General features: G+C 36.3%; 1 protein-coding gene across 7 annotated transcripts in view; it reads right to left on the bottom strand.

Moving 5' to 3' along the window:
- Nucleotides 1–2117: 2117 nt before the first annotated feature.
- ITFG1 (integrin alpha FG-GAP repeat containing 1) overlaps nt 2118–27889 on the bottom strand; it is a 108012-nt gene continuing 82240 nt past the window's right edge. The window contains exons 14-19 of one of the 7 annotated variants that reach the window (XR_003252541.1): nt 26425–26503; nt 10447–10571; nt 9467–9549; nt 8698–8753; nt 7369–8081; nt 6855–6941 (exon numbers count right to left, since the gene is read on the bottom strand). Coding sequence is in view for 2 of the 7 variants with exons in the window: in XM_026060076.1 (XP_025915861.1) it covers nt 3326–3385; nt 6824–6941; nt 9467–9549; nt 10447–10571; nt 26425–26503 (465 nt within the window). In the remaining 5 variants the exon portion in view is untranslated. The other 6 variants (XM_026060076.1, XR_003252540.1, XR_003252545.1 and 3 more) reach the window with 6 other exon arrangements.

The raw sequence follows: 27889 nt of genomic DNA, 5'->3' as shown, positions 1-27889 counted from the left end.
CTTATTTGGCTTAGGTCATGAAATTCAGGAATTTCAAAACAAGGTTAGTATGTATTTTACAAGTTTAATGGAGCGTATCATAGACAGGATCACACTGTTCACTGAAGACAAGGAATTCACTATAAAATAGTGCTGCGTGGTTGATATTTTCAAAGGGACACCTGAGGCTGATATTACTACAGCCTCACCAAAAACAGCCTGTTGCCATGATGAAAAGGATAGAGAATAATGGATAATATAGGGCTTCTGGACCAGTACAGCAATATTTCAGATTTAAGATGTCTACAGCTGTTGATTTCTTGACATCTTTTTAAGTCTTTGATCAGAAAATTTACTCATCCCTATTGAATGTTTGAGTGACAGATATTTTGGTGAAATGAATAGTGCTAGTACAATTTATTTGCAGTGTTTAAGATTATTTTAAGCGTAATCTTATTTTCTGGATTTTTAAAATAATTCTTTTGCTATTAAAACCTTTAAAGCTGGCATGGTTAATCCTTTTACATTGTTTTAACAAAGTTGAGCTCTGATGAGTACAGACAAATGTAGTAGAAATGTATGGATGGACTTCTCCTGGTCTATTTAAGTGCCATTCATTTAAATGTAGAATAAAAGTCCTGAACTGACTTGGTGCATTTATAGTGATTAGTCTGCAATTAATTGTAGTAAATCTTTGTAGCTGCCTGTGAAGAAAAATGGCCTCACCATAGCAGGGATATCATACTACATAGAGTGTGTCTACTGATCCAGAGCAAGAAAGTTCTTCTGTTGGGGGTAGGATTATAGTGCATTAATGATAAATCTGTGAGGATGATTCAGTCTTAAATTTTCACATGGAAAATGAGAACAAAGCAAGCTGATATTTCAACAGCCATCTGTCTGCTGGCATGTCAACAGTATCTTTATATAGGTGAGATTTCACACGAAAGCAGCCTTCCAATAGCATTTCTCACCAGGGCTGCATTATGGTGATGTGTTTTGAAAATTTATGTAGCTAGAATTATTTCTCACTTCACAGTTACTGTGTAGAGCACCTGGAACTACACTTTCTAATTGATGTTGCTTTCTTAAACTCACTGGTAGAAGGGTGACAATCTTAACGAAACATATTTTTGATGCCTATGCTATAGTCTGACATTAAACCTTTGACAAGAGATTTAACAATATTCAATGCCTTAAACTATTCAAAAATAGTGTGCATATATTGCTGTAAGCCAAGTTATACGAGTAGTTAGATCCTGTGGTAAACTTTATTGTAAGCAAGCTATTGCAGCTCTAATAACATATTGTGTACAAAGTGATTCAATGATGCATTACCAAACACACCAAACACCTTAAAACAAAACATACTGAATTGTTTTGTTAACTTGACGACAGCTTAAATGTCAGCATGAGCATATTTCATTGCTAACTGTTTTTCCAAAAAACATAAGGAGGCTAATCTATGTTCATTTTACTGTGATAGAGGAGTGCTACAGATGATTTTGCAGCCATAGTGGCATTATGCAGTTAGCCTTATTCTCCAACCATCTGAAAAAAACAGAAGACACATTACATTGTGCTTCCTCTTAACTATGAAGGCCCTTATTACTTTTGCTGCCTGGAGAGAATTCTATTAATGGGCTTAAAAAGTACAATAGCATTTAGGGTTTATCTAAAAATCAACCTTTTCATGCCAGGAAGGCAAAGGAAAGGGAAATAATAAAGGTGTGTGTTAAGGAAATACGATATCCTGAATAGTAGCAGTAAATGTAATACGAAAGTCTCCCTTCTTGGAATATGATCAGTTCATATTTGAAATATCTAGTATAAACTTCATAACTTAGTAGTCTGTTTAACAGGATTTTTCTGATTCTTGTCTTGGTGCTGCTATATGAATGGGTCACTGTTAAGCATTGCTATGGTAACAAATTATTTGAACTGTGATTCAGAGTGGACATAGTCATTTCAGCTTTCTATCTGCTCCCCTTTCCTGTTGCTGTATTGACACGCAAATGCTGTGTTAGAAACTAATGGGCAATTCAGCAGGTTACAGGACAAATTCCAGCCCCGAGGAGATAGCGGCAATCTATGCAGTGGGTAAGACCAACAGGTTGTAGTCTGGTGAGAAAGCATGCTCTAGTTTAGTAAACAGTATTTATTAGGAATGCAAGTTGACAGATTTAAAAGCACAATAAATCATGTAAACTCATATCACTAAGGATATAGGAAAAGCTATTAAATAAAAGCATGATCATTTATAGAGAGTGTTCCAGGATCCAAATTACGTTGTAGCAATTGCAACATTATCACCCTCTTAAATACAGAGGGTTAAACTTCTCTTTGTATGTAATTATCACAGTCGTCTGGTGAAATTCAGGTATAGTAGCCTACAGAGATTATGTATGCTGCTTATTCTGAAAGTCCTATTATGTTCTGCATTTAATCTTTGTATATCTCATCCGTTAGTAATGAATTTTAGGGAGTCTATCCTAATTCTCCTACTCCAAATTTTTTTCTTTTAAATTCTGAAAAAAAGAAAACAACCCCCCACACCTTTCTTAGAAGTAAATAGAAAAAAATTATACTTTCATTGATAATGACTTTAGGCCTTTCTAAAATAAATGCGGTTACAGTTTAATTATAAAAGCAGTTTGTATAATGCTGATGCATTTTTATGAATTTAATTTTTTAATGAATCTTCTCTCTAGACTAATACACATTAATACTACATTTATCCCATGATGAGTTATTGAGCTAGCATTAATGCTGCAGGTTTGTTTTAGTTCTCAGGTTCCTAAATTCTTTAACTACTGCACATATAGATTTAAATAAAGAAAAACAGAGAGTACGTTAGAGCACCATTTAGTACAACCAGAATAATTACTGGATAAAGTCTCCTCTGAGAAATTGCTCAAGCTTAATATTCAGAATGCAGTTTACGTTGCAAGAACGTATAAATGACAAGACCAATTCAAATGGTACAAAGTGTTCTGCTCGCTGAAATGCTAAACTTTATTTACACRGCTTCCTTTCCATCAAATAGTACTGAAGAATGGGTGGTATGTAAACAGTGGAGGACATGCAATATGATCCCTTTACTACGAAAAATAAATTTACAGTTTCTGTTAAATAAAGACCTAATGCTAATATATACAGTTTGTTTACTGAAAGGCCTTGTGAGACATTCAGGTCTGATTTTAATACTTTCCAAATAAATACGAAGTAATGCAACATTTACAAATAGCATACCAGCACTATTCTCATAGTAATCATTCTACAGATCAGAATTCAGTATTTCAATTAAGCAAATGAGCAGCAGCTTCTTCATAAATATTAAGGCATGTCACATAGCATCAAAATGGAACCGATGAGCTTCCTGTCGCTTCTCTCTGTCATCTGCTTTCTGAAAAATAAAAAACAAACACTTTATGGGATCTAAAGCACTACTGTTACAGAAATGAGCTGTCAAATGTCAGAGAATGGCTGATTTTTTCCAAGTCACTCATTTGAAAAAAGGTAAAAATTGTAGTAAAAGCCTCAATAATTACCTTTTAAATGATGGCAGTTTGTAATAGCAATAAAGTACTCAAAATTGGCTTCTGCTGCTAATGCTCAGCTCTTTTAGTATTAATGATCCATTATTTTCTATTATTCTAATAATGCTTTTTTAAAGCAATATTGCAGAAACAAAGAATGTTTCCTAGTGTGCAATTATTTAGTCTGCATTACAAATATGAGATGAAATGACTCTGGATTAACCATAAATGTTCTTATCTATATTACAATTAAAATATTTTCTTTTTTTAAATTTCCGTTAAATCCAAATTTAGACAAAGATAAAATTGTTCAACCAACAATTAGCAGCACCAAGTAAGGCTAAAAATGGAGTGTTCCATGTTTTTGTTTGTATTAAAGAAATGTGAGGCAGTATATAATTTCCCTGTTTATTTATTCAGAACACACACTGATCTGCTCAAAGAGTAGTTTGGCTGGTACTTGGAAAAAAGAAGCATATTTAAATTGTACCTATGTTTCATGTAGTGTGTAAAATGTCATCCTCTCCCATGTGCCTCTTGTACTTTAAAGCAGTAACAGAGTATGGAAGCACTTATTTTCAAACACATCATGAACTTTTCTAGGACCCAGCGTTTGCCTTATGACAGATAATCCAAGTACAAACCCTAGCATGAGAGAACTTAGCAAAAAAGATTTAAATGCTATTTCAGCTTGCTTACACCGAACAATTTTTTTGATGAATGAGTAAAATGAAGAAAAGCCTTTACAGTATGCTGTTGTATCTGAGTTGATAAATACGAATGACAGTTTTGGTAGAAATCAGTGCATGTGTTCTGCCATGGAAGTTTGTCATCTGCTCTGGCTCAATACCAAAGATTTCCTCATCATACGACATTTTCGTATGACAGATATTCCATTGGGTTCATTGTATGGATTTTACTGCATTTTGTGGCAGCAGCAGAGCTGTCAGTGCAGTTCAAGATGTATCAGCCTGACTTTTTGGCAGGGACTTTATCAACATCAGTAGTATTTTTAATGCCAAAAATGGGGCAGGAAGAAGGGAGCGGCATACTCTTTCCTCCACTGAACTGCTTGTCATGTTCCACAAAATTTTGTAGAATCACCTAGCGGCGGTTTTTATTGTTTCTTATATGCTTCCTGAAAAAAATTACAACTTCGAATTTGACAGCAACTGATCCCTCAAAACTTCCATAGAAGTATTATTGTCAAAGCATAGCGTTCATATGACACAAAGCAGAGCAAAAAGAATCAGAATTCAGGAACGCTAAGGGCCTGGTTAATGTAGCGGACTCCGTTTTTGAGAAATGAATAATGGTGTGAATTCTTCCTCAATTCGTCTTTCATTGGTCRTACCAAAACTAAAAACCAGTAACTGAGATTGGAGAGCCAGTCTTTTTTTTTTAATGGATTCAAAATCTCCAAGGAATATGACAGAGCAACATACTACCCTTAAATACTACAGTTATTATTTAAACAATAAAGTAGTTGGCTGGCAGATGACTGCGTAAGAACAACTGTAGACAAAGGGCTTCTCCTACTACTTATCATCTGACGAGGACAAAGTACATGATTTATTTTAACTGGTGAATAAAACACTGCAGCTTACAGACAGATAAATCCTCTGGGGGAAAAGCAGAGATTGTAACTGCCAGTACATTTCCCCTTTCTTTTGCTATTGGTACTCTAGAGATCTGTAAAGGAAAACAGGATTTAGGCAGAGCAATATTTTGATGAGAGGGCTACTGAAACGGGCAATAAACCAAGCATAAGCTTAGAAACAAGGAACTTCTGAGTTTAACTCCAGTCATGCCAGTGATGTGCAATACAGCCTTGGTCAAGATTGTTTTTTGTTCTGTTCCTCAACCATCTCTTCTGTAAACTGGGAAGGTAAAAACCAACAGGAAGGCACTGAAAAATTATAAGAATTAACAAATGTTTATACAGTACTTTGAAAATATATGTAATTTGTCCAAACATTTATGCCAAATTTGAACAGGATGCAGCTGTCAGAAGTCAGTTTACAACATAACCAATACCACTTCATTCATACGTACTTAATGGGTCTTCAAATGGCTCAGAAAGCACTCACTCTGGGCTGAGTGCTTCTTTACATTAAAATATATGAATTATTGTATGAGGAATTGTTTTAAATATTGACATTAATCTCCATTTCTCCAGCTGGAACTGTCTGGAGTTAATCCTTCTCCAACTCAAAGTCCAAATATTTTTTCTGATACTCTTGTTGCATAAGATGGGTTGGAGGCGGCAGTAAACCCAGCCAGTGCATCCTGCTAGCTACCACGTAACAACGCTTTCCTGGGCCAGCAGGACCTCTAAAGGGCAGTCACCATGCACTTTGCATTTCCTTCTTTTGCCTGTTTAATTCCCAACTTTACTGTTATTTGGAGAAATTATTTAACATTTTGAAAAGTGGGGAATGACAGACAAGTAATATTTTAATATGAAGCATGTGCAAAACCTATCTGAATGTTTAACAAGGTCATTTTATTTCCACACATACAAAATAACAAACAGTTCTACCATGTCAAAATGTGCAGTAATTTTATTTGACAGCTAAGATTATGGTTTGGGTATGTAGTTGCATTTATTGGCATTCTTGCCACTTGGAAATGATTGCGAACTGAGCATAGTTAGGAAAAATAGCAACGCATTTCTTTTGTGACATGAAAGGCCCCTTTCAAAATGCTTCTTCAAATCAATGAATATCTTTACACTGCATGTATAATTCAGACACACAGAGCAAAGCAGCCAATATGTGCACAATTGACTCCCTATACGGTCATGAATGCTAATGTCACTGCAATCAGCAAAGACAGAGGCAGAAAAAGAGATGTTTTTCCTTATTTTTAGACTATCAGGAGAACTCAAGATAAATAAGTTGAGTTTATGTTGCACTTTCCGAATATAGTACTCCTTAAAACTCTACAAAATAGAAAGCTTAGATATGAACCAAAAATTCACATTTAATTGGGAATAACGGCTTAGTGGCAAACACTTGTCCCATTAATAGCTGTTATTAGCCGTTGATCCTTAGCTGTTGATTCCCCCCCGCACCCTTTTTTTTGTTAGGTATCTTAGTGTTTAAATAAAAACATGCTAATTTTTAAGCTTGCAATAAATATTGAATTAATAATAATCATCTTCTGGGAATTAATGCAGTCTGATGTGTCAGAAATTATACAGGAGAAAACTACTCAAAATAACAATGTACAAGACTATGTAAAATATTAGGAAATGTTAAATAGTATAGAAAACCAGAAAAAATCCAGTTAATTAAACTTACCTTTTCTTGCCAGTGTAATATGCCAATTATTGCCAGGATAAAAACGCAGACACCAATTAAGGCTATTGCTGTTAGCAGCACAATGTTACTTGGGGTCAGATACAGTTTGGCACTCCAGCTATACAGAAGAGCAAAATCCAAGGAAACATTAATACTCTTCATTAGGAAGCAGTAAATAGTTTTAATTTATAAAAACAAAAAGAACCTGCTAACACAAGATGGGCTATGACAGTCCACAGAAACTAGTGACTGTAATTGGAGACTGGAGCTTAATGGTGTTTACTTAGAAATACATGGCTTAATATAATTATTTTCAGGTAAGGCCATGTCTAAATTTAGTTTCCGTTGAACTACCYGGGAGAGCTATGGCTGTCCTCAGGGACTGACTTTTTCTCATTAGATTTATCCTTTTTTCCCCTGGTGGAACAAAATAAAATGCATAAGAGAAACTTCTACAAAACTGYCTGGGGCTTGGGGAGATGGAGAAGCAGGGTGAAATAACGCAGTACGATGGGTTATTTATTTCCTCCACAGAAGGAGCTCACCTTGGACAGGCTCACGGGGAGCAGCTGGTTTCTGCCAGGCTGAAGTTCACCCAGGCACAACTGAAGTTGTAGGCAATGGAACTAGTTGCCTATGGCAGGAGAAAGCTGGAGGACAGCAAAGTCACAGGGCTGCTTCTGGCAGCCTTCCTGGAGCACGACGCTCAGCATCTCCCTTGCYGGACTCCAGACTGCCTCCAGGGAAGGCTGGCGGCAGGAGGCTCCGTGCTGAGGCAGCAGCGAGGCCTCGCAGAGGACTGCTCAGCCCTGCCTTGCTGCCCAACCAAGTCGCATCTCTGAGCACCCCTGGACAAGGAGCCCTCAAAGCTCCCTGGGCGCTGAGCACCTAGCAGGCAAGACGTCTGTCCTCCAAGCACTCCATTTTATAATTTAACCAGGCGGCATGTGATGTGTCTGCATCGTACTACACTCCACACCGCCAGAGTTTGTAACTAGCCAAGGAAATCTGTGCAACCTCGTACATCAAGTAGCCAACAAGAGAGGGCTGGGAGGGAATCAGCTGTTCTGTACTGCATCTCCCTGTCCATCGCGGAGAACAGACTCTGCACCCAGCAGGCAAAGGGTGAAGGACACAGGACCCAAGAAAGCAGGGGTGCTTATGTGCAGTGTGTAATCTGCAGCTGGGCTCCGGCCAGCACCATAGTTACGGCAGATACGTTTCTGAAGGGAGAGGCACTCTTTCTCATCACCGTCTCCTACAAGAATTATTTAATTGAGGGAGGGGGGAAACAGGAGGAAAAAAAAAATCTCCATTTCCTACTCACAGCCCACAGCATTTTGCCAGCTCTTTCAAACATGGTATTCCACTAGCAAATTTTTTCTTTATCTACAAATTTTAATTTCTCTTAGACTGTAAAGAGGCTTGGTGTTGAAGCTAAACTAGCTGTTTGTACATAAATGCTGTATTGAACACACTATAGTTTCAGTAATGATTTCTTATTAAGTGTTAGCCTCCATTCTTTTTCTTCCTTTTTGGGTCAAAAGACTTGATCCTTGTAATCAATGGGATGATACAGGTTTCTACTGAAAACAACAGAACTTACAGTACTCAATCTTCTGGAAAGAGGCTGAACATTTCACAGAAGTAAAGTGTAGAATTTGATCTGTTTTAATAGTATATCTATCTCAGGAAACAACACCTCTATGTTAAAAGAAATTATAAGGAATTTGAGAAATGTTTATTGTGAAATCTGATTTCTTTTGGGGGAATCTATCCTCCACTATTCTACAGTGTCCATAAACTTCCTCAGTGGAAAAGCAAAAATAGTTTAAGGATAAAAAGATCAAGAAAAATTTCTGTATAACACATACCTCTAAATACCTCAAGACTGTGACTTTAAATTTTCTTCATCTGGCAGATCTCATTCCTGTGGTTGTTAATTAGCAACTTAAGTGGCACATCACTTCTCAGTTCTTATTTGTTCTAGAGTAAAATTAACTGCCGAAACTGATGCTGAAATCATTTCTGCATGATAAATGCAACTGACCTCACTAGTAGATCAAGCGGCAAAAAGCAGCTGGAATATGTGACTAATGTTTTCTCTAATAGCAAAAAAAGAAACATGCTGACTTTCAGGGATGGACGTTTTAATTACAAAATGAATTCAGTGTTGAAGCTCTTGCGTGGGTAACCCTTTCACCTTTACTTAAAGAAAAACATTCATACCTGTGGCAACAGATACTATGCTTGGAAGGGCTGAATTGAAGCTTTTTTTTTTTTAAATGAAACTAGACACAAATTGCATGTTTGGTGTAACAAAAATGCCTACTTCAACCATTACTGTGCTTGCCATTTATCAGAAAGAAGACTGGTAAATCTAGCAAATATATTTTTATTTACAGGATTGGAGCTGCTAATAGATTTTGAATGGTTATGGGAACTATATAAGAGCCTATATAAATACTTCAAAAGTATCCTGCCTATTCACTGAAGCAACTCCATCTACAGAATTGACCCTCCTCTTGGTTGTTTTTAAATTTACTTTCCCTACACATGTATTTTTTTAAACCTATACATGATGCCTAAACTCTGCATTAATAATGTAATTTTGTGACATGCACTTCAAAATGATGAAATTACCTTCGAGGAACATTATGAGGATATGGAATGACTATAAGCTGAGAGTTCGGTATGATAGCTGTCCATTCCTGTTTTCTTATGGACTGAAAGGAAAACAAAGGCTGTGTCAATTCCTTACAAGTCAACATACTTTAAAGCAAAGTATCTGAAATCCTCTGTTGAAACATAGAACAGGAGAAACAAAAAAGCTAAAATTACCCTCTCCTCTTTTTTTTTTTTAAATAAGTGATTATTCCCTTACATTTATAGGTACCTCTTATCCTGAAAGCTCCAAAGCACTTTTAAAAACAAATAAAAGTAAAAATCAAAACAAGTATTGCTGACATGAAATATAGCATCTACTTAAAAAGTACAAAGCAGCAACATTACAGGGAAGGAAGAAAAGAACTGATTCTACAAAGGAATTTTATGCAGGCAAAGCAATTATCCAAATCAAAATTTGACTACAACACTAATGTGAATACCCCTCTTTTTAAAGTAGTACCATGAAACCTTTAAAGATTGCAAATGGTCAGGACCCTACTTCTGCGTTTTGCCTGACGCTTGGATAATCATGGTGATCTCCCCTGCCCACCATATTGATCATGGTTTTATCACTGTGTGAATTTACAGGCCAGCCAGACCAACTCCAGGGAAATCTTACAGCTGACACCATAATAACTGGACTGTCAAATCTCATACACGTTTACCCTATAAACAAGCACTATATACCTGTGCTAACATTTATAGATAACTTCAGTGATCTTTTGGTCTTGTTGTTCACTTCAGAGCTTGCATTCCACCCAAAAGTGGGCACACCGGGTTTTTTTGTGTTTGGTTGTATTTTTTGTTTGTTTTGTTTTGGCAAACTTTTCTGTACTCAAACTTACTACTTTGAGATTCTTCTGAAAAAAAGTGTCCTTAACAGTATGTCTATCCCAACTTTATTAGGAAAGGTAACAACATAAGTAATAGCTTAACAATGTTAAATCTCAACAAACCTTTTCTCCCGAAGGACGAGGAATGCCAACATACAAATGGTCGAGGAAATTAGCGCTGCGTCCCAAGCCTAGCACGTTGTACGGCAACTGGAGAGCAAAATGTGCTGACTGGCTAAGCTGCCCAGCTGAAATTAAATTAGAAAAGAAGCTTCAGCAAGTAATTTGAAAAAGGCTTTCTATACAAACAGACATTTCAGGGTCAAAAATAAAAATGTTCAGGAAATTTTAACTACACCATATGATTATTTAATTCTTAATGGTAAATCCCACATTGCCAAACTACTTGTGCGCACTCAACTTGGAGAATAGCTTAAATGCTTTAGATTTCTGGATAAGATAATTCTTCTGAGCGCTATTTCTATGTTAAACTGAAACTCTGCTGTTTGTTACAAGTTGAGAAGAAATGAGCTATCCACACTAATTTTGATTTGGCCAGCGCTGAGTCTCTTGTTCCATTGATTTACAAACTCAGATTCAATGTGAAGGCTCACTTTTATTCTTATCTGTAGTAATCAGTAACTACTGGCTATTCATGTGTCAAAAAATTAGGTAAATAAATGCTCATGAGCAAATTCTGAAATAATAAATTGATTTAATGGCAACAGGATTACAGCAGTTGCAAGTTAGGTCCTAGTGAGAGCATATAATTATAAAGAACTGAAGGAGAGACTGTAGGGGCAAAAATAACATTTTCTTTTGTTACTTAAAAGGGCAGTAAGGAAACAAGATAAAAGTGTTCTTAGCTATCTACAGATTCACTAACATCCTAGGTCTGATGTGGCTGATTATTCCATTTAAGTAAAAATCTTGTAATCTTTTCATTTCCTGCAAACTGATTCAGATCCTATGGGGATTCTTTGTTCATTTCCTAAAAAGCCTCTTAGTGATCTGGCTCCAGAGAAGGAACGATAGCATCACCTCATAAGCACCTCAGTGAATTCAGCCCTTCACCAGACTAACAGAAATAAGTTCAAGGGATCCTTGACAACAAAATTGGGTTTACATGATCAATCGAAACAGTTTTTCACAAAGATATGAAGTCAGGATTTTTTGAGTGCAAGATTTTTGCACAGCTTTGACAGCTGATGCACAATTTCAGGCATAACCTAAGTTAAGCAACAAAACATAACAGAATGTGAATTGTAGAACAGGAATTCAAATGTTGTAATGCTACTGTAGAAAGCCATAGACAGAATTATGTGCATGAGAAGTCTGCCCAAAGAGATGGGAGTGATTTAATACAGTACCTTAAATCGGACACATACAGAAGAGAGGCACAGGGAGAGAGCGGGAGTGTTTTGAATCCTGATTCTAAACAAAGATACCACCTTTAGCTCAGAGAGACACCGAGGTACACATCACTGGAAGCCGAGGGAGTGTATGCCAGCAACTATCACTCTATACTATCTTTGTTCTCTTGCAGGCATTTGCCAGACTCAGATCAGTCTAAATGGACTTCAGATGGCACCTTACATGCCTTTTCCTCTACTCTTATTTAGAACTGAACATTCATCATATTAGATAGAGATCAGCTGAAGTCACAACCAAAAGATGTGTACTTACAAGCTCTCATTTGGACATCTCAGGAGAAAACACATTTTCAATTGTCATATAGGCAAAATAATTGCTTGTTGCAACTCCAGTGGTTTCAATAGGTATTTATATGGGAGTATTATATTATAATGTAATGCATAAACTATCAAGGAGATCAGTCTTTTTAGCTGATCAATTTATAGCGTGGTGTGCTAGACACTGGTACTCCAAGAGGATGCTTCCCTACAGTTTAGCAGAGGAAGATCCATTTCTGTGCTGTTAAAAACCAAACTAAACCAACCAAAGAATAACATCAAGTTTATCACGTTACTTTTGGGAAACATTAAAGAGATTTAAATAAGCTAAGACATTTTGCATTTCCTGAGATTATATTTACAGCCAACTCCTTTCTGCCTTTCCATACTTGAGTTTCTTCCAAGGCTGGAATTCTGAAACGCAGAACTGGATGATGATAATTTTGTACTGCTATACAGTGATGATTACTTCATGGTTCTGCTTCCCTGAATTATGCCCCTGTGCACCTCCCGCTCCCGCCCCAGCCCTGGTTATTAGGAAGAAGCTTCCCATATGCTGTCAGGCTCCTCTGTTATCACAATAAGAGACCGTCCTGCTGGATGTGCAGCAGCAGCTGCCTATATGAATACTGGTTTCAAGACTTACAATAGGGTCGAAGGAGGAGATGAAAAAAGAGCACCCTGTTGTTGGTCTCCAGCTCTCTACCTCACATTGTCGGGTACACTGAGGGCGGCCTAAGGAGAAGCATCCCGTCATCAGGGTGCTCCAGGAGAACCTGCTGTCACAAAGTTACGTGCACCGTTGCTGCTGGGGAACAAGCACCGATTATTACTAGCCTACTAGGACTTAATGCAAACTTAACACTAACGATTCTAAGAATTTTAAGAATGCTAACCAGTATAACAGGTAACATTCTCCAGTGGAATCTAATTTTCAAGTTGATAATAGAAAATATGGCATCATTACAGGCAACGTACAATATGTACAAAAGGGCAGTAAGTAGCTACTCTGATGCATTTACAAGGTTTTCTATGGTGGTCATATACATACATTTTATTTGTGGTTGTTCCCTTTTTCCATTTTAAGGGAGAAGAGGGATTTCTTTCAGTTCATCTGCAAACTCCACTGCAGTTTACCGTACTTCCTATTTGAGAACTATATTGTTGTAGCAACTAAACATGATATCTGCATTCAGTGATACAACTTCACACAAGGCAAACTGCAGATAACATGCATCACAGAAAATTATATGGAACATCACAGAAAATTATACAGGAACCTGAGAATGAAAAGTGTCTTTGCATTTCAATATGCCATTAGCCTAGATGGCTGTGTTGCCTAAAATTTAAGTTTTAACAGGTTAGATGAAAAGTTCAGGCATAAAGTGCTGTTTTCAAACAGGCCTCAACCTCATGGGGTAAATATTCTGTGTTACAGTAGTTTTACAGCTGTGATTATGCTGTTTAAAAAGGAAGATAAATCTGAATTAATTTCACTTAGATGAGATGTGAAACATCAATCTGATTAGAGTTAACTTTTTAATCAAGCTAAAATACTATTTATAAAAAAACCCCCAATAACTGTCACTAAAAATTAGGCATACTGTAGATTTAGTTTTACCCCCTGCAAAACCATGTAATGAGCAAGATGACATGGAAACATTTAAATAGGACTTGCACTTCCAGTCCTCTGCTGTGACACTAAGAACACTGCATACGTTGTTCGGGGAATTCCTAGATTATGGAATCCATGTCAGAAAGCATTAACTGAGAAGCTTTTCTCTTTGAGAATAGGGATTTTTCCAATAAGCTAAGGTGATGGTATAGCACTTTTGAATCTGTCCTTGCTTTGTCACAGACTTCCTGCATGATCTTGGCTAAATTCCTTAATCTCTGTGTCACAATTTTCAATTCTAAAATGGGAATAGCTATCTCATAGGCATCTGATTAGAGTAAGCACATAATATTTTAAGGCACTGACAAGACAAGACAAGACTTTACCAGGGCAAAGGAAGTAATAAGGAACAAAGATAAGTTTACTAAACTTGACTCAGAAACAAAAACAAAAAAACAAGGTATGTATTAATTGATCATGCTATAACATAATAGAGGATTTAGTTTAAAAACTGTTTCACTAAAGCTGAATTCTGAAAGACTGAGTGCTGGTGTAATGCATTTCCCACTGAAAAGCATTTAGAATGACTTTTGAGTGAGATATTTAGGATTATGAGGAGACTGTAATTGAGATCTTCCTTTTTTCTTTCCTCATACAAATGAAATGATACACCATTTCAACAACTAAATTAAAGGAAATAAAAGAAAATGTCATACACTGTGTGCAGTCAGCCTTAAAGAGATTAGAGAGTCAGATACTGTAGCCAGAATTCTTAAAAGCACTGAATAATTTCATGGCTACTAACACTAGCTCTTATGCCTACTAAGATAAGGATAATGAAATCTTATGCTTCAGAATGTAAATGGATCATTTGCAAAGGTTAAAAAGGAACGTTTTCTTCTACATAGCAGGCAGAAAATGCATAAATACATTTTGATTTTTTATTTGCCTTTAAAATTGAGAGAGATTAGCTAAACAGGAATGGGGATGACTGCATGGAGAAGGTTCTAGTTTACCTTAAAGCTGACTGACTACAAATATGAGAGGTCTTTGAGACTGTATTTTATACTTTGTTCCACTTACATATACCATATAAATTCTGCAAGAGTTTGATGGTTACTTACATGTTCTACTTAGAATTGCAAACAATTAATTTAAAACGACAAGTGTGCATCTGAGAAAGAGATGTAGAAACTTTCAACAAAGATTAAAAACAAAAAAACTACTGTTAAAAGTTTATTCTGTTATATTTGAAGTTCTGCCACTGATAATTCATTTACTTATGAAAATATTTCAAATTTAATTTAAATAGCACCCTAGAAATTTGCTTAGTTGTAAAACTATTGTAAATACGTTTCCACTTTTTCCAAGAATATAAGAAAATATCATTCAATCTTCAAGCAGGAAGGCAGGACTTGATACTTATACTAAGATTGTTCATTAAACTTTTGGAAGTCTGAGTAAGCAACACTGAGAAAATGCCTTTTGCTTCACATGTATTTCAGTATCTTTACCATATTGCCATGATTTTGTTTTAGCTTCAGCACTATTATTTTTAACAAGTAAAAGACAAAGTATTAAAAAAACAAACAAACCAAACCTCTCCTGTTCATGCTGTATCTTATTATTTTTAGRCTACTTAAAAGATTATTCAACACTGAAATCTAAATTTTCATATTGCGAATGCAATATGCCTTTCTCCTGTGTGTGTCCTTATTAAAAAAATATTATTTGTAAGCACCCAAATATCATGAGCCATGAACTTACCGTAAAGTGTTAGTATTTATATTTTTGTTTTAAACCATGTCAATTAAGTTACTGCTTCAAAAAGCTTGGACAGAGTAAAAAAAAACCCAACACTAAGACATGGTTTCAATGGTTTCAGCCTGCCAGAGACCAAATTTTAAAGAAAAAGCTAATGATGTTGAGCAGCTCAACCTTAGAAAATTTTGCATGGTCTGATATTCAGAAATCATTCTGAACATAATTTTATCTATCTATCTATCTCCTTATTTTTGAAGTCTGCATACAAAATTTGAAGCAATCCATATCATTAACCTTTTGAAAGTCTTGTCTGAAAAACAGAATGATGTGTCCTCTGTGACACATGCAGTACTTGCTCTTTTAGTATATCTAAATTAAGACATTTCCCTTCTGTTTCCATTATACTGATGTATACTTACTAAAAGCCTAAGAGTAACCAACTATGCCCTGGGTTAAATTGCAATATCCTAAAACAGATTATTTCAGGGTGAGTACACCTAAGCAGCATAAGTGCTTAAATGAAACCGATTTAACTTCATGAAAGAAAGGTGACTGCATTTACATTTAGTAGCAATGTTTTTTATTGTTTCTTTAAACAGAACTGATACTGTGTGATATTGGATTTCTGAACCAGTCTAGTTGAACCTACATAAATATATTCACAATACTGATATTGTTCAGTTGTAGTTTAAATAAACTTATTTTATGGAATAACAGAGCAAAATGCGTGAAAACACTATACGTATTTGAAGGACTATAAGAAACTCTGATTTCAAACCTGTCGTCTCCTTAAGCATCACTCTTCTAATTTTTTATTAAGTTTTTCTCAACAAAATATCGTTTTCTTTTAAGTAGTCTGTTAAAGCCATTGAGATTAACTTAAAATACAGTAATAACATCTAGACTTTCGAAATTCCCCAAATATTCATACATCAGGGACTGAATAAGACCCAAATGTATTTTCATAAATGAAAGTGTCATAACCATCTAAGATTATTTCTTCTGGATGCTATATTTTCCCATAATTGCAAAATGATGCATTTATCATAAGCTGTGATATAGTTAACCAAAATAGTAACTGAAGATATTTGTGAACTATGACTCAACCTGTCAAAAAAAAAAAAAAAATCTAACAAAGAGTTAGAAAATAGAACAAAGAGTTGCTTTGTTTTAGACATATATTCTTTTTACCTGTTGACAATGTAGATGACTTTTCTGGTAAAAATACAAGTCATGACATAAAACAGAGTCTCTGAGTTGTAGCCTGTAGTCCCAGACCTGCACCTAAACTTTCTTGTACTATTATCTACCTTTATATTTAGGTCAACACAAGAATGCCTGCTTTCTTGGGAGATTGCACCTTGAAAAACTGAAGGTTTTTCCAAAAACCAACATGCAGTAGTTGCACAAACTGCTCCATAGCTGTGAACAACAAGCATGTGGCTGGAAGAAGACAAAGCCAGTTCAAGAGCTGTGCAAAATTTCACAGTGAACATACCTCACTTAAGCTGCATAGGTTGAAATACTACAATGATATTTACTGCTCTAAAGCCACTGCTGCATTGCACAGCGAAGCGTTTCTCCATCTTTTGAAGCTGGCAGCTCCTTAGTTTAATTGAAAATATGCCAGAATGACTTACTGCAGAAGAAAGGGAAATATTAGCRATAATAATGAGATACCCACCAAATTTGCATGAAAAATTTACAAAGCAGCTTTCAGAAAAAAAATCCAAACTTGAAAGCTTATAGACAGTTGGGGAATTTGATTTTCTTGGCTTTAGTTGAAAGCTTTACTTCAGTTCCCTTATCGCTGCCTTTGGAGCTGTAGCCCACTGGTGGGTGAAAAAAATACCGGAGAAAGAGCTCTCTTTGTAGTTAAAATTATGCAGCGGCAACTTCAGCTTTATAAGGACGTGTTGCTTCTCCCTCTTCCGACTTAGCTGTTTGCCTTTTTTCATTAGTCCACACAGTAGGAGATTCTGGATGGATGCAGTACACAACTTCACCTCACAACTTCATCTGCAATTCCTTTTTCTGGAGTTCCAGAAATAATTGGAAAAAGTGGGCTGAATATACATATTTGCAACACAGATGATAGCTAATATTTGCAGTACTGCTAACACTCTTGTGATACTTTTCTTCTAAAAGCTGAAACTCCCAAACTGATATAGTTAGATGAGAATATATGTTTTTATTAAGAATAACTTTACACTCACAATTGCAGAAGTAAAACTAGAAAGTCCAACCACTTAAACAATAAAAAGATCATATTGCTAATATTCCAACCACTTGCATAGGGGAAAAATGTCTAATTTATAATCCCTGAATATTTAAAGATTGGGAATATTGCCTGCAACATTAGAAGTTCAAGTGAAGTTTTCTAAGCAAAGAAGGAGTTATATAGAAAAACATACTAGCAGAGTGTGCCCACTTATAGCAACCAAAAAATCCCTCCTAGCAGAATTCAGCTATTCAATTATTAAATGATTCCAGCTTCTTCTATGAACACGATCTTCCTTCTGCCTGGCGCAAGTCTGCATATTGAATCCTGCAGTGTCAAGTGACCACCAAAATGAAGCTTTACTTTGCTGCTGTCTGGTACACACCACAATGTTTCCGTTTCAAGTCATTACTAAAATAGCTGCTAGACATTTGTGTTCGCCTCACAAACCAATTTTATTAAACAGCATGAGAACTCAATGCAAAAACAAAGAAGAGTAAGAAAATTTCTGTGATCTAGAAGAGCACAGCTTAACAGCATGTGAAGGCTCATTCTGCCATGGAAGGTTTAAAACAAAGCAAAGCAAAACCAGCAAAACAAGAGCTCTGAAATGAGGACTGCAAAACTATCTTACAAATAATCCTGAGCTGGGACTGAAGGCAGCATTTTTTAAAAAGAGAAACGACCTATTGGTAAGGACTTGAAGTGGCTTTTCATATCCTTTGCTATTTGTCAAATTGGATCTGGGCTTCAATAAGGCAGCGATCGCTGCTAATGAGTCCCATGTACATGAATCAATGAAGTGCTTCCTGTGCAAAATAGGACTTAAARTTTATCTCTGCAATAATCCATGAAGTCAGATTAATGGGAAGTCTCTCCTAGAATTCAGGATGGCTATTTCCAAGAGGGTGTATCAGAGGCGGCACAGTACATGGGCAAAGAGGTCCTTGGAAATAAAGTTTTGGTGTGTATATCTGGTATTATTCTCTATTTTGTAATGGTGGATAGTGAACGGACCAATGAATATGCCCTTGAGGAACAACACATTTAGAAGTTGGTAACTTTAAAATAATAAATCATAGAATCAGGGCATATAAAAAAGAAAAGCTAGTAGGTTTGGATACAGTTTGTCAACTCTACAGGATGTACTGCGTAACAAACTAAATCTATGTTTGGACTTCAGTCATACAGCTGACTAAACACATCATAGCTTGATCCATATGAACTGAACCCATTCATATGATAATACTACACCTAGGTATGGAAATTGATCTTTCGCTAAAGCAGAATTATTTATTGGCCTGTTGTCCCTGGCCCACAGAATTAATATTTTTGGTAGACACGTGCTTCAATTATGACCCTATTTATTTCAAACTCTAATTGTAAAGCCAAACACAAGCCCATCAGCAGATTTTAACTTTGAGAGAGAAAACTAAAATGTCTGTAACAGAGGCTGAAATACAGAAGATGTTCTCCCATTTTAAGAAGAAGTGAAAACATTAAACAATATAATCTGAAGCTCTAGCTGGGAGGATTTTTGCCTCGACTGCCCGGCTAGTCGACACACTTGTGTCGGCCAGTACTGCTGAGGTTACGGCAGCTCATAGCTGCCACTCTCATCCTGCAGGGTAAAGGTGCACACAGACAGACTTCAGGGCTAGGAACCCTACAAAGAGAAAGCGGAAGAGGGAGAAAGCAAGCAGGAAAACAGAAAGTAAAGAGGGTAAAAAGATCGAGATGGCTAAAGGTAGCCTGATGTTCATGATATGAAATCTCCAGAGCAGCATCCAGCCCTTGACTTGTTCAACCCTTGACTAGACAATGTTCCAATAAGAAATTTAACATTCCTCTCTTGTGCTGGTGCTGTAATATGAAACAGTTCTTGGGCAGTTTCTGAAAATATTCTAAAAATTAACAGCTGCTCTGTATTAAATTTCAAGTAACTGATCTTATTTGCGTTCCTCTGGAACCACAAGGATGTTAATTATGAGAAAATCAGTTTGTGTTATTGGTAATAAAATAAATGAAGCCAAACATATCAAGTAGGTAATCATCTTTTCAAGAAAGCACAAAGACAATCATTATTGGGATTTCCACTACAGCTTGCAAAAATGACATGCCTACATTTTACTCAAGCTCTGAACTATTACATAGAGCAGTATAGATGTAATCTACAGTAATTCGAGCCTTACCTAACTTGTGTAAGTCATTAAGCAAAATTATATTTAATAACAAAGATTAGGGATATTTCATTACCACAGATGATTTTTTAGGATGCAGACATTCATTAAAAAAACCTTGCATTTGGTTAGCTTTACTAAATTCATCTCATCTATTCCTCTGCCCCCCCAAACAAATTCAATTTACTCTATGCTCAACTTCAGTATTATGTTGTAATTTATGCTGTCGCATTGTTGCTTACAGTTCCAGCATTCAGCTCAAAAACACCATGTTAGAATAATATATCAGAAATTACTTAGTAGCTAATAAAAACATGGAAGTGCAGATGTAGAGCTGAAAATCTAGGATAACACTCATACTTTAATGTGGAGTCTCCTTAAAAGTAACAAGTTCAAAAGAAGAAATGGGGAATGGAGAAGGCAGAAAGTGGGGAACAGATCAGAAAGCCCGAATGAAATTTGAATTTGCCTACTTTTCCCAGATTTACCCCAGAACCTGATCTGATCTCAAGCATAAAATGTCTTCAATATAGAAAGAACTGTTGCAACTGAATTCCTCTCAGAGAGAGGAGGTCTGCAGAGATATAACCACAGATGTAAGACCGACCCACGTTTTTCAATTCTAATGCTCATTTTGGCAATTGCTATTCCTTGTGGCTAATTTAACAATATTTCTTGTTGTAAGATTACAAGTGAATTGAGCAACGTAAGAATAAAAGCACCATATATGTCCTAATTGTTATTCTGCTATCTTTTAACAACATAGTGAAATGTTAACAGTAGAAAGAATAATTCCAGCAATGTTTAAAAAAACCCTTTCAATTATGTAAATTCCCCGTAGTTAAGACTCGGCAGCTCAAAGAACCTTACAACGAAGTAGCTAAGGACAGACGCGTGGGCACTATTATTTTACTCTTTGCCCGAGTACTGCATACACGAAAGATACCATAGTCACAGAACTGAAACCCTCCGGAACAAGGAGCAGCGGGAATAGCGTGGTGGATGGTTCTTTAAGTACCATGTGATTCACTTTAGCCCAGGGATGGAAGGATACCTTCAGTTAACTGCATGATTTGGTTTCTGTGGTCCAGTTAATAATTTTTCCAATGCTAAGATCAGTGGTAAAGATGACAAATAGCATCAGTTAACTTGAAAGTGTGATGAGAATTGTTTTCATTAGGGGAAGAAAAAAACCAAACCAGTGCTGTTCCTCATGTTATTCTTTGGGAGATTATATAAAAAAAAAGTAATTAGAAACTATCAATCAATCAGATTTTTTTTATATATATTTTTATATATATTTATGTATATAGATATCTCTTTGGATATAATTGTTCCTTGATATTAAATAAGGAATGCAAATAAGTTATTGAAAATCAGTTTGAAAAGGTATATTGAGGCCATGCTTTTAAAAGCTTGATGTAGTAAAGGTATTTTGTAGGTTTATATGTGGCCCAAAAATGCAAGAGCATGGATTTTAAAAAAAGCATGATTTTACCAACTCATATCAATCATTTAATTTTGGTGCTAAAGACCACAAGCCCTATAAAGGCAGGGCTGGTGAACGTCAGGCTTGCCTGCAGCTAGCAGAACGGCGTGTGCGGTGAGCCGTACGATCGAAACAGAGCTCAGCTTAGGGAAATTCTAAACAAGCCCCGCTGCTAGGACTACGTTTCTGAAGAGATACGGACACAGCTGTTGCGGGCAGAAATACAACGTGTTGTGCTTGGAGTTTTGTTTCTACAGTCAGCTTGTTTCAAAGCTTGACTTGATAAGTAACATGTAGGTTAACTTCTCTTGTTTTTCCAWTTTTTTTTCCTTTTTTTTTAAAATTAAGAATTAATCTAAAACATTTTAGCATTTTCAAAACACTTAATGGAAGATCTAATTACTAGACAAATAGTTAATTAAAAAAAATCTTGAATACTACAAAAGCCCTAAACGTCACTTAAAATAATTTAAAAACATTCTGTGTTCCAGTTTGGTACTGTCAGCCAGGATATATATATAAACATGTTGCTTGAGGTGTTTCTTGATTGTTACATCAGAATCATATTCCTTTTGACCATGTCTTTCAAGATAATAACCTGTAGGTCAGTAATTCTAGTTAGGAAAGCATTTACTGAATTTTACAAGTAGGACTTGTACAAGAAGAAAATGTAGTTATAAACTTAATATAATAGCTTGAGAAAATATGACTTTGAAAAGTTCTTGGCTGAATTATACAGACTCAAAAAAATCTATTAACATATTGTATTTGAGAAACTGATCAAAGAGCGTATTAGAAAATTCCCTGTAGCAATACTGCTAGGGTCACAAATGCACTTGGAATTCATTACTGTTATTTCATAATGCCAAAGCTGAGAAGGAAATTCATCATGACTGGCTCCGTTAGGTTTTTGTTATTGTAAGTACGGCAGCAGTGAGGATGAATGTTACTACAACAGTATTAAATCATGCTAGATAACTGTTTCTCAGAGTAAAAACTGCAATCCTAAAAGTACCTTCCTCCCCCCTCCCCAAAAGACTCCTCCCCAAAAGATAAATGTTTTAAAGAAAAATATACTTGTTCTTGTTCCTGGAAGAGGGAAATGAAAGACAACAATATTAAGAAGATGATACATAAAATTAATAGGTACAAATATTAAGCTTGTTTTATTCCCCACACATACAGGGAATTTGTGAGCAATGTGTATTCTTCCATGACAGAGGAGTCAGTAGAGGCAAGAACATCTTTATTTTACCAGCTTAGGAGTAAAAGCCAAAGGGTCAAGTATACACAAAACAAACTCATCTAAGTTTGCAATCCCCTAGTCCCACAAGATAGGGTTTAGAATCAGTTTATAGTGCTGTGAATTAACCTTTTAATAGATGTTCTGAGCCTGAGGCCTTCCAAATCCAGTAGAAACATATAATTATTCTGCCATCTTCTCATTAAAACCATGTCAATTTATAAAATCAAGTTTATTTACAGAAGTGACATATAATAAATCATCCAGGTAGGTCAAGTTTCAGTCCGCTACAGTTATAGTTTATGGTATGCTAAATATAAAATGTTTTTATAATTAATTATATAGGTTCTAGCAGCTGTTAGACATGATTTTATAAATGTTTAGGATGAGCTCACTTAAAATATCAGATTTCTAAGTTTGAGATTGTTAACTACAAATAAGTAGTAGTGAAAAACTGCCCTGACTAGATAAACAACATATCCAAATGAGTATAATTAGATCTAAGGAACTGTTATGTTGTAGTATATTTGATTTATAGCAGTTTTATAGCACTCTCCTAAAGGAGCATGGTCAGTTTGATGGTTTTACTAATGTTTTTCTTTACTCAGGAAATAAACTTTTTTGTTACTTAGGCAGTTAGAGTTATTTACCAGTACTCCTCATTCTCTGATAATAAAGTTGTGTGTAGGTATCTATTCCCAGTCACATGGCTAAAGGAATTATGAATCTGTGCTTTCACGAGGTTAACTCTATTTGCATTGGTGTGCCAAATTTTAGGCAGGCCTGCATTAATTCCCCGTGAGCCTGAAGAAGTAAATAGATTACACTGTTTTAAACGTGTTGATTTCCTCATTTAGCTGTATGCTCACCGAACAAGTACACTGGACTAGCTTTTAGTGGCAGGCTGGAAAGAAATTTTGTAATCCAGAGATGATACTATTTTCAAGGAACTTGGATAGTAGCTCTGGAGAAGATGGCTTATCAAGAGGTCCACACCCCGAGCAGACAGCCCTGAGGAGCACAGCCGGTGCAGTCATCAAGATGTAGCTTAGTTAACAGCAGGAGGGAGAGAGAAGTAAACTACAGTCTGTCTTTTTTATTGCAGAAATTTGTAAAAGAAAAGAGTTTTTATACTCTTTACTGAGATACTAAGTGCTTTCCAAATTGTTTACACTTTTGTCGTTGTGAATAACAACATTCATATGTCTTTTTAAAAAGGAATGAGTACAATAAAACTGCTTGTATTTAACGGTATATGTCTTAACAGTATCTGTCAGAAACTCAACTCTAAAGCCAATACACAACATGGAAGCTAAACCAGGATTAAAACTAAGACACCCAGACATCAAGAAGAACAGAAGAGAAAAGATAAGTCACTCCAGTGTGGAATAAAGACAGATGGACAACACGATATGAATCTGTAGAAACCTGAGGCAAAATGCCTTAAGAAACAAGATGTAAGCTGTGAAACTAAAGAAGTCCGGGTTCTCRTGGATAGGAATCCTGCACCTCTCTGCGAGCAGCCCAGCTTCCTTTACGGCACCTGCAACACCCTTCGCCTCATCTTCCAGCCGCCCTCAGCCCCTCCGCAGCACCCCAGGCTTTCCTCCCGGCCCCTCACTGCCACGGGGGAAGGACGCGGCAGGTACGGCTCGCGCCGCGCTGCCCGCGGGCTGGCCCTATGGGCAGCCGGAGGACAAAACACCCCAAATAACTGTTCCTCTCCAAGTAAAGTCTTTTTCTCAGGGAATTCTGTCTGGAGTCATGGACCATCTGTCTCTGGAGTGAGTTCTGCCTTTTACCCAACTGCTGGTATTTACAGAATTGGTAGAGTCTTATTGGAGACATTTTAGGCTTCAGTTAAAATTGGCTTAAGTAGACCACTGAATTCAGTTGTAACTAGGGACTACAAATACCCCAAAAAGCAGCACACTGAAGGAAGTTTCATGTCCATAAGAAACCAGGCTTTCTGTGGGCACGGAGAGAGATCCTCTATAAGCTTTTACCAGTATTTTCTGCTATGGTGAACAAGATAAGCTATACTGCGACTTGGCTCCGACAAACTCACAAGCCTTCATCGTGATAACCGACAATAATGAGAGAGGCAAGTTGCCAGCCAGGCAGTGCTGGCCCCGCAAGCGCAGGGCTCTGCTACGCTGCACGGCCAGACTAACACAAAACTAGAATTTCTGAACTCATCATGCGGCCCTAAATGTTTCTGACCGAGTACGCACGCTCGTCTTAAATTCAGCTCAGGAAGAAAACCCTTGAGAGCAATGAAGTTGAGGGCAAAACTGGCAGGACCGCTAATTTTTTAAAATGAATTCCTACAACAATTTGAAAAAATACTCCACATTTTCATATTAGCATGAATTATTAGTTTGGTTAAAAATGTAAGCTAAAACTTTCAAGCTTATTTGCCTAAAGTTAGGCACCTAAACCCATATTTAAACATGTATGAATACAGAAGTACATATCAGGATATGTTTTTTGAAGTTATCTGGTACATATTTCTGGACATCTTTATTTTTCCTTTATCTTTTCTGAGGTTGGATAAACAGTTCTGAGCACACCATTCAAGGTGAGAGCATATCACTGATTTAGAACTTAACACATCAGCATGTTTTCCCCTAACTTAATACTATTGTTTTAAATAAATGCTATAATTAGCATTATATACGGTATATAATTAGCATTAAATTGCTCTAATACAGCTATTAAGTCTGTAAAAAGGTATACAGTTTTCCCAGTGAACTATGCCAGGGCTCTTTTTTTTTTTTCTTTTTATAGTGAGTTTAATTTGGACCTAGAAGTAAGACTTACATGATAGATGCAGAAAACTGCCATATTGTGAAGGAGGAGGAAAGGGGGCAACTTAACAATGTGCATACTCTGAATGTATTTCGGCTTGGGAGTTTGGGAATTTTGGCTAAGTGACAGGGGGTCCATTATGAGAGCATGGTAATAAGATTAATAGTCATAACAAGTTACACCAATAGACCATTTAGTTCAATAATCTGTGTCTTCTAGGAGCCAACAGTAGATACAGAGGAAGGGAGCATCAAAATCAGAGTCTTATTCCAGCACTAGGCACTGTCTGGACTGTGGCCTAATGGATTATTCTTTTTTGAATCCACCTACTTAGTTTTTGGACTCATGTAAACTACGGCATCCACAATATTTTGTGCAATTAAATTTCTTGTTAAGCTACAGGCTGCAAGAAGAACTGCTTCCTTCCAGTGGTTTTGACCCTGTCACCCCTGATTTTATTTGATACCTTGTAGTTGTTGTATTATGAGAAAGGACATACATCCACTCCCTCTATCTTCTTCATGCTACTTATGATTTTACAGACTTCAGTATTACTGAAGTTCAGTAAGCTTGCTAGATGAAATGAATAACTCCAGAAAAAGACATCCTTGCATGCATGATAAGTGAGCTATCATAATTAGCACGTTTAGTGACTGCTATTTTGATCCTTTTTCATGTAGCTACAAGATTCCAGTTAGATATTTCAAGCCTACTATTGTTTCTTCATACATAATTGCTACGGAACTTGTAGAAAAAGTCCATTGCTAGAAGCTCATGTGGTTTCATGAGCTGATGACACTGTACCCAATGATTTTTTAGACTGGGTGAGATATAGCAACTGTTTAAAAACACTTTGCATGGAACAGAAGAAAGGAAGAAAGAATACAGTTGCAATATTTATAATAAATATGCAATCTGGAAAATAAGAATGGGAAGTTGCTTTTTTTTCCCCCCCTTGTAATCTGGAAACACTGTTCAAAGCAACCAGTCCCATTTTACTCTGTAGATTTCTTTCCATCTCTCTCTAAGCTGCCGAGAAGTATTTAAAGACCATGCCATGTGTATTCTTACTATGAAGTTATCTTACCTGACCCATTTTTCAGGTATCCATTTGCGTCTACAGTTGTGTACATGATATAAGGACCAGGCTGATTAACACCAAAAGGCTACAAGGAAAAAAAAAGAAAAAAATTGGCAAAATTTTATATTTATTTCTTCGATTTTACAAACAGACAGAGCTATACTAATAAAACAGTAAACCAAAGAGAAACTTTCATAGATTAATAATTTCCTAAGTATATGGATAATTCTGAAATCGAAATTATTTTGGTTGTAGCATTACGCAAAAATTAATTTTCATAATAAGGCTAATCTGTTGGCTAAGTTATGTTACTTAGTTCTTTTCTGAATACTCTTTAATACACCAATAAAAAGCTCTCTAAAACAGAGCTGCTTTCAGGACAGGAAATAATAAAAAAAAGAATACAACCCCCCCCCCCAAACCAAAAACCCATGCTCCTAACACCTAAATACTTTAAAATGTCAGCATTAGCTTGAGGAAAAAACACAGGCAAAATACACACAGTGTATTTTTCCCAACACTTAATGTTATTTTTGGAAGGAGAAAACAAAGACTATGAAGAGCCCCAAGGCTCACTTGCTCTCTCTCTATCTCCAAAAAAAAAAAAACAAAAAAACCAACAAAAAAAACCAACACACAACAGACAGATGTTCAACTCTTAAAAAAGGTGTATTTAAGATATTAGGGGAACCGATCTAAACCAATCTAAAGTGTCTTTAAAAGTGATTTCAAGTTTATTTCAAGGCCATACCACAACAGCGGGTTTGCAATTCAGAGTCGAACCAAACTTTCTGGCCCTGTCCTTCACGCGTCCAGAGCTCTCATGCCTTTAGCATCCTGCTCTCCTGCAGCGCTCTGGCAGAGCCCGTCGCACCTGGGTAGCGGATCCGCTGATTCAGTTTTGACGGATAAAGGGAAATTTACTTTCTTTTTGTCAGGCATGAAATTAATTGTTACTCAGGAAGAAAGCGACACTTTTCAGTCCCACTGCAAAGGTTTAAGGTTTCCTAAGGAGTTATAAGAAAAAACTAAAAATTCAAAGAAGCTGTAACTGCCTGTTTTAAAAAAGTAGAAATCATTCAGTATTTGCTGAGACTGTACTGTTTTTATGGCCTTTTTGAATCTGAAAATACATACAAAAATTCAAACCTGTGTTACCATTATTTAGCACTGTTTTATTTAATGAAAGTGATTGAATAAAGAACTTCTTGTCAAATGGCAATATCTATTCTAAATAATTTCTTTTGAGGGAGAAAACATGTTTAACCAAAGTACGATTATGGGCRGGGGGGGGAATCAAAGGGAGTTGTGGATTACTGAGCAATGAACCATAACAAATTTACGTAAGGAAGATTGAGGGAAGGAAACAACAACAAACCCCCCACAAGTATCTCGTATGGTGGGAGGGGAAGGGAAGCAGTTAGAAGAAAAGATTTTCAAGAAAGTTTTATTTTTCCATGTTGATATGAGG

Source organism: Apteryx rowi, unplaced genomic scaffold (assembly GCF_003343035.1).
Source record: "Apteryx rowi isolate R43461 unplaced genomic scaffold, aptRow1 scaffold_1, whole genome shotgun sequence".
Lineage (NCBI taxonomy): Eukaryota > Metazoa > Chordata > Aves > Apterygiformes > Apterygidae > Apteryx > Apteryx rowi.
Note: the sequence above shows the minus strand (reverse complement) of the source record. Positions and strands in the feature narration are given on the sequence as shown.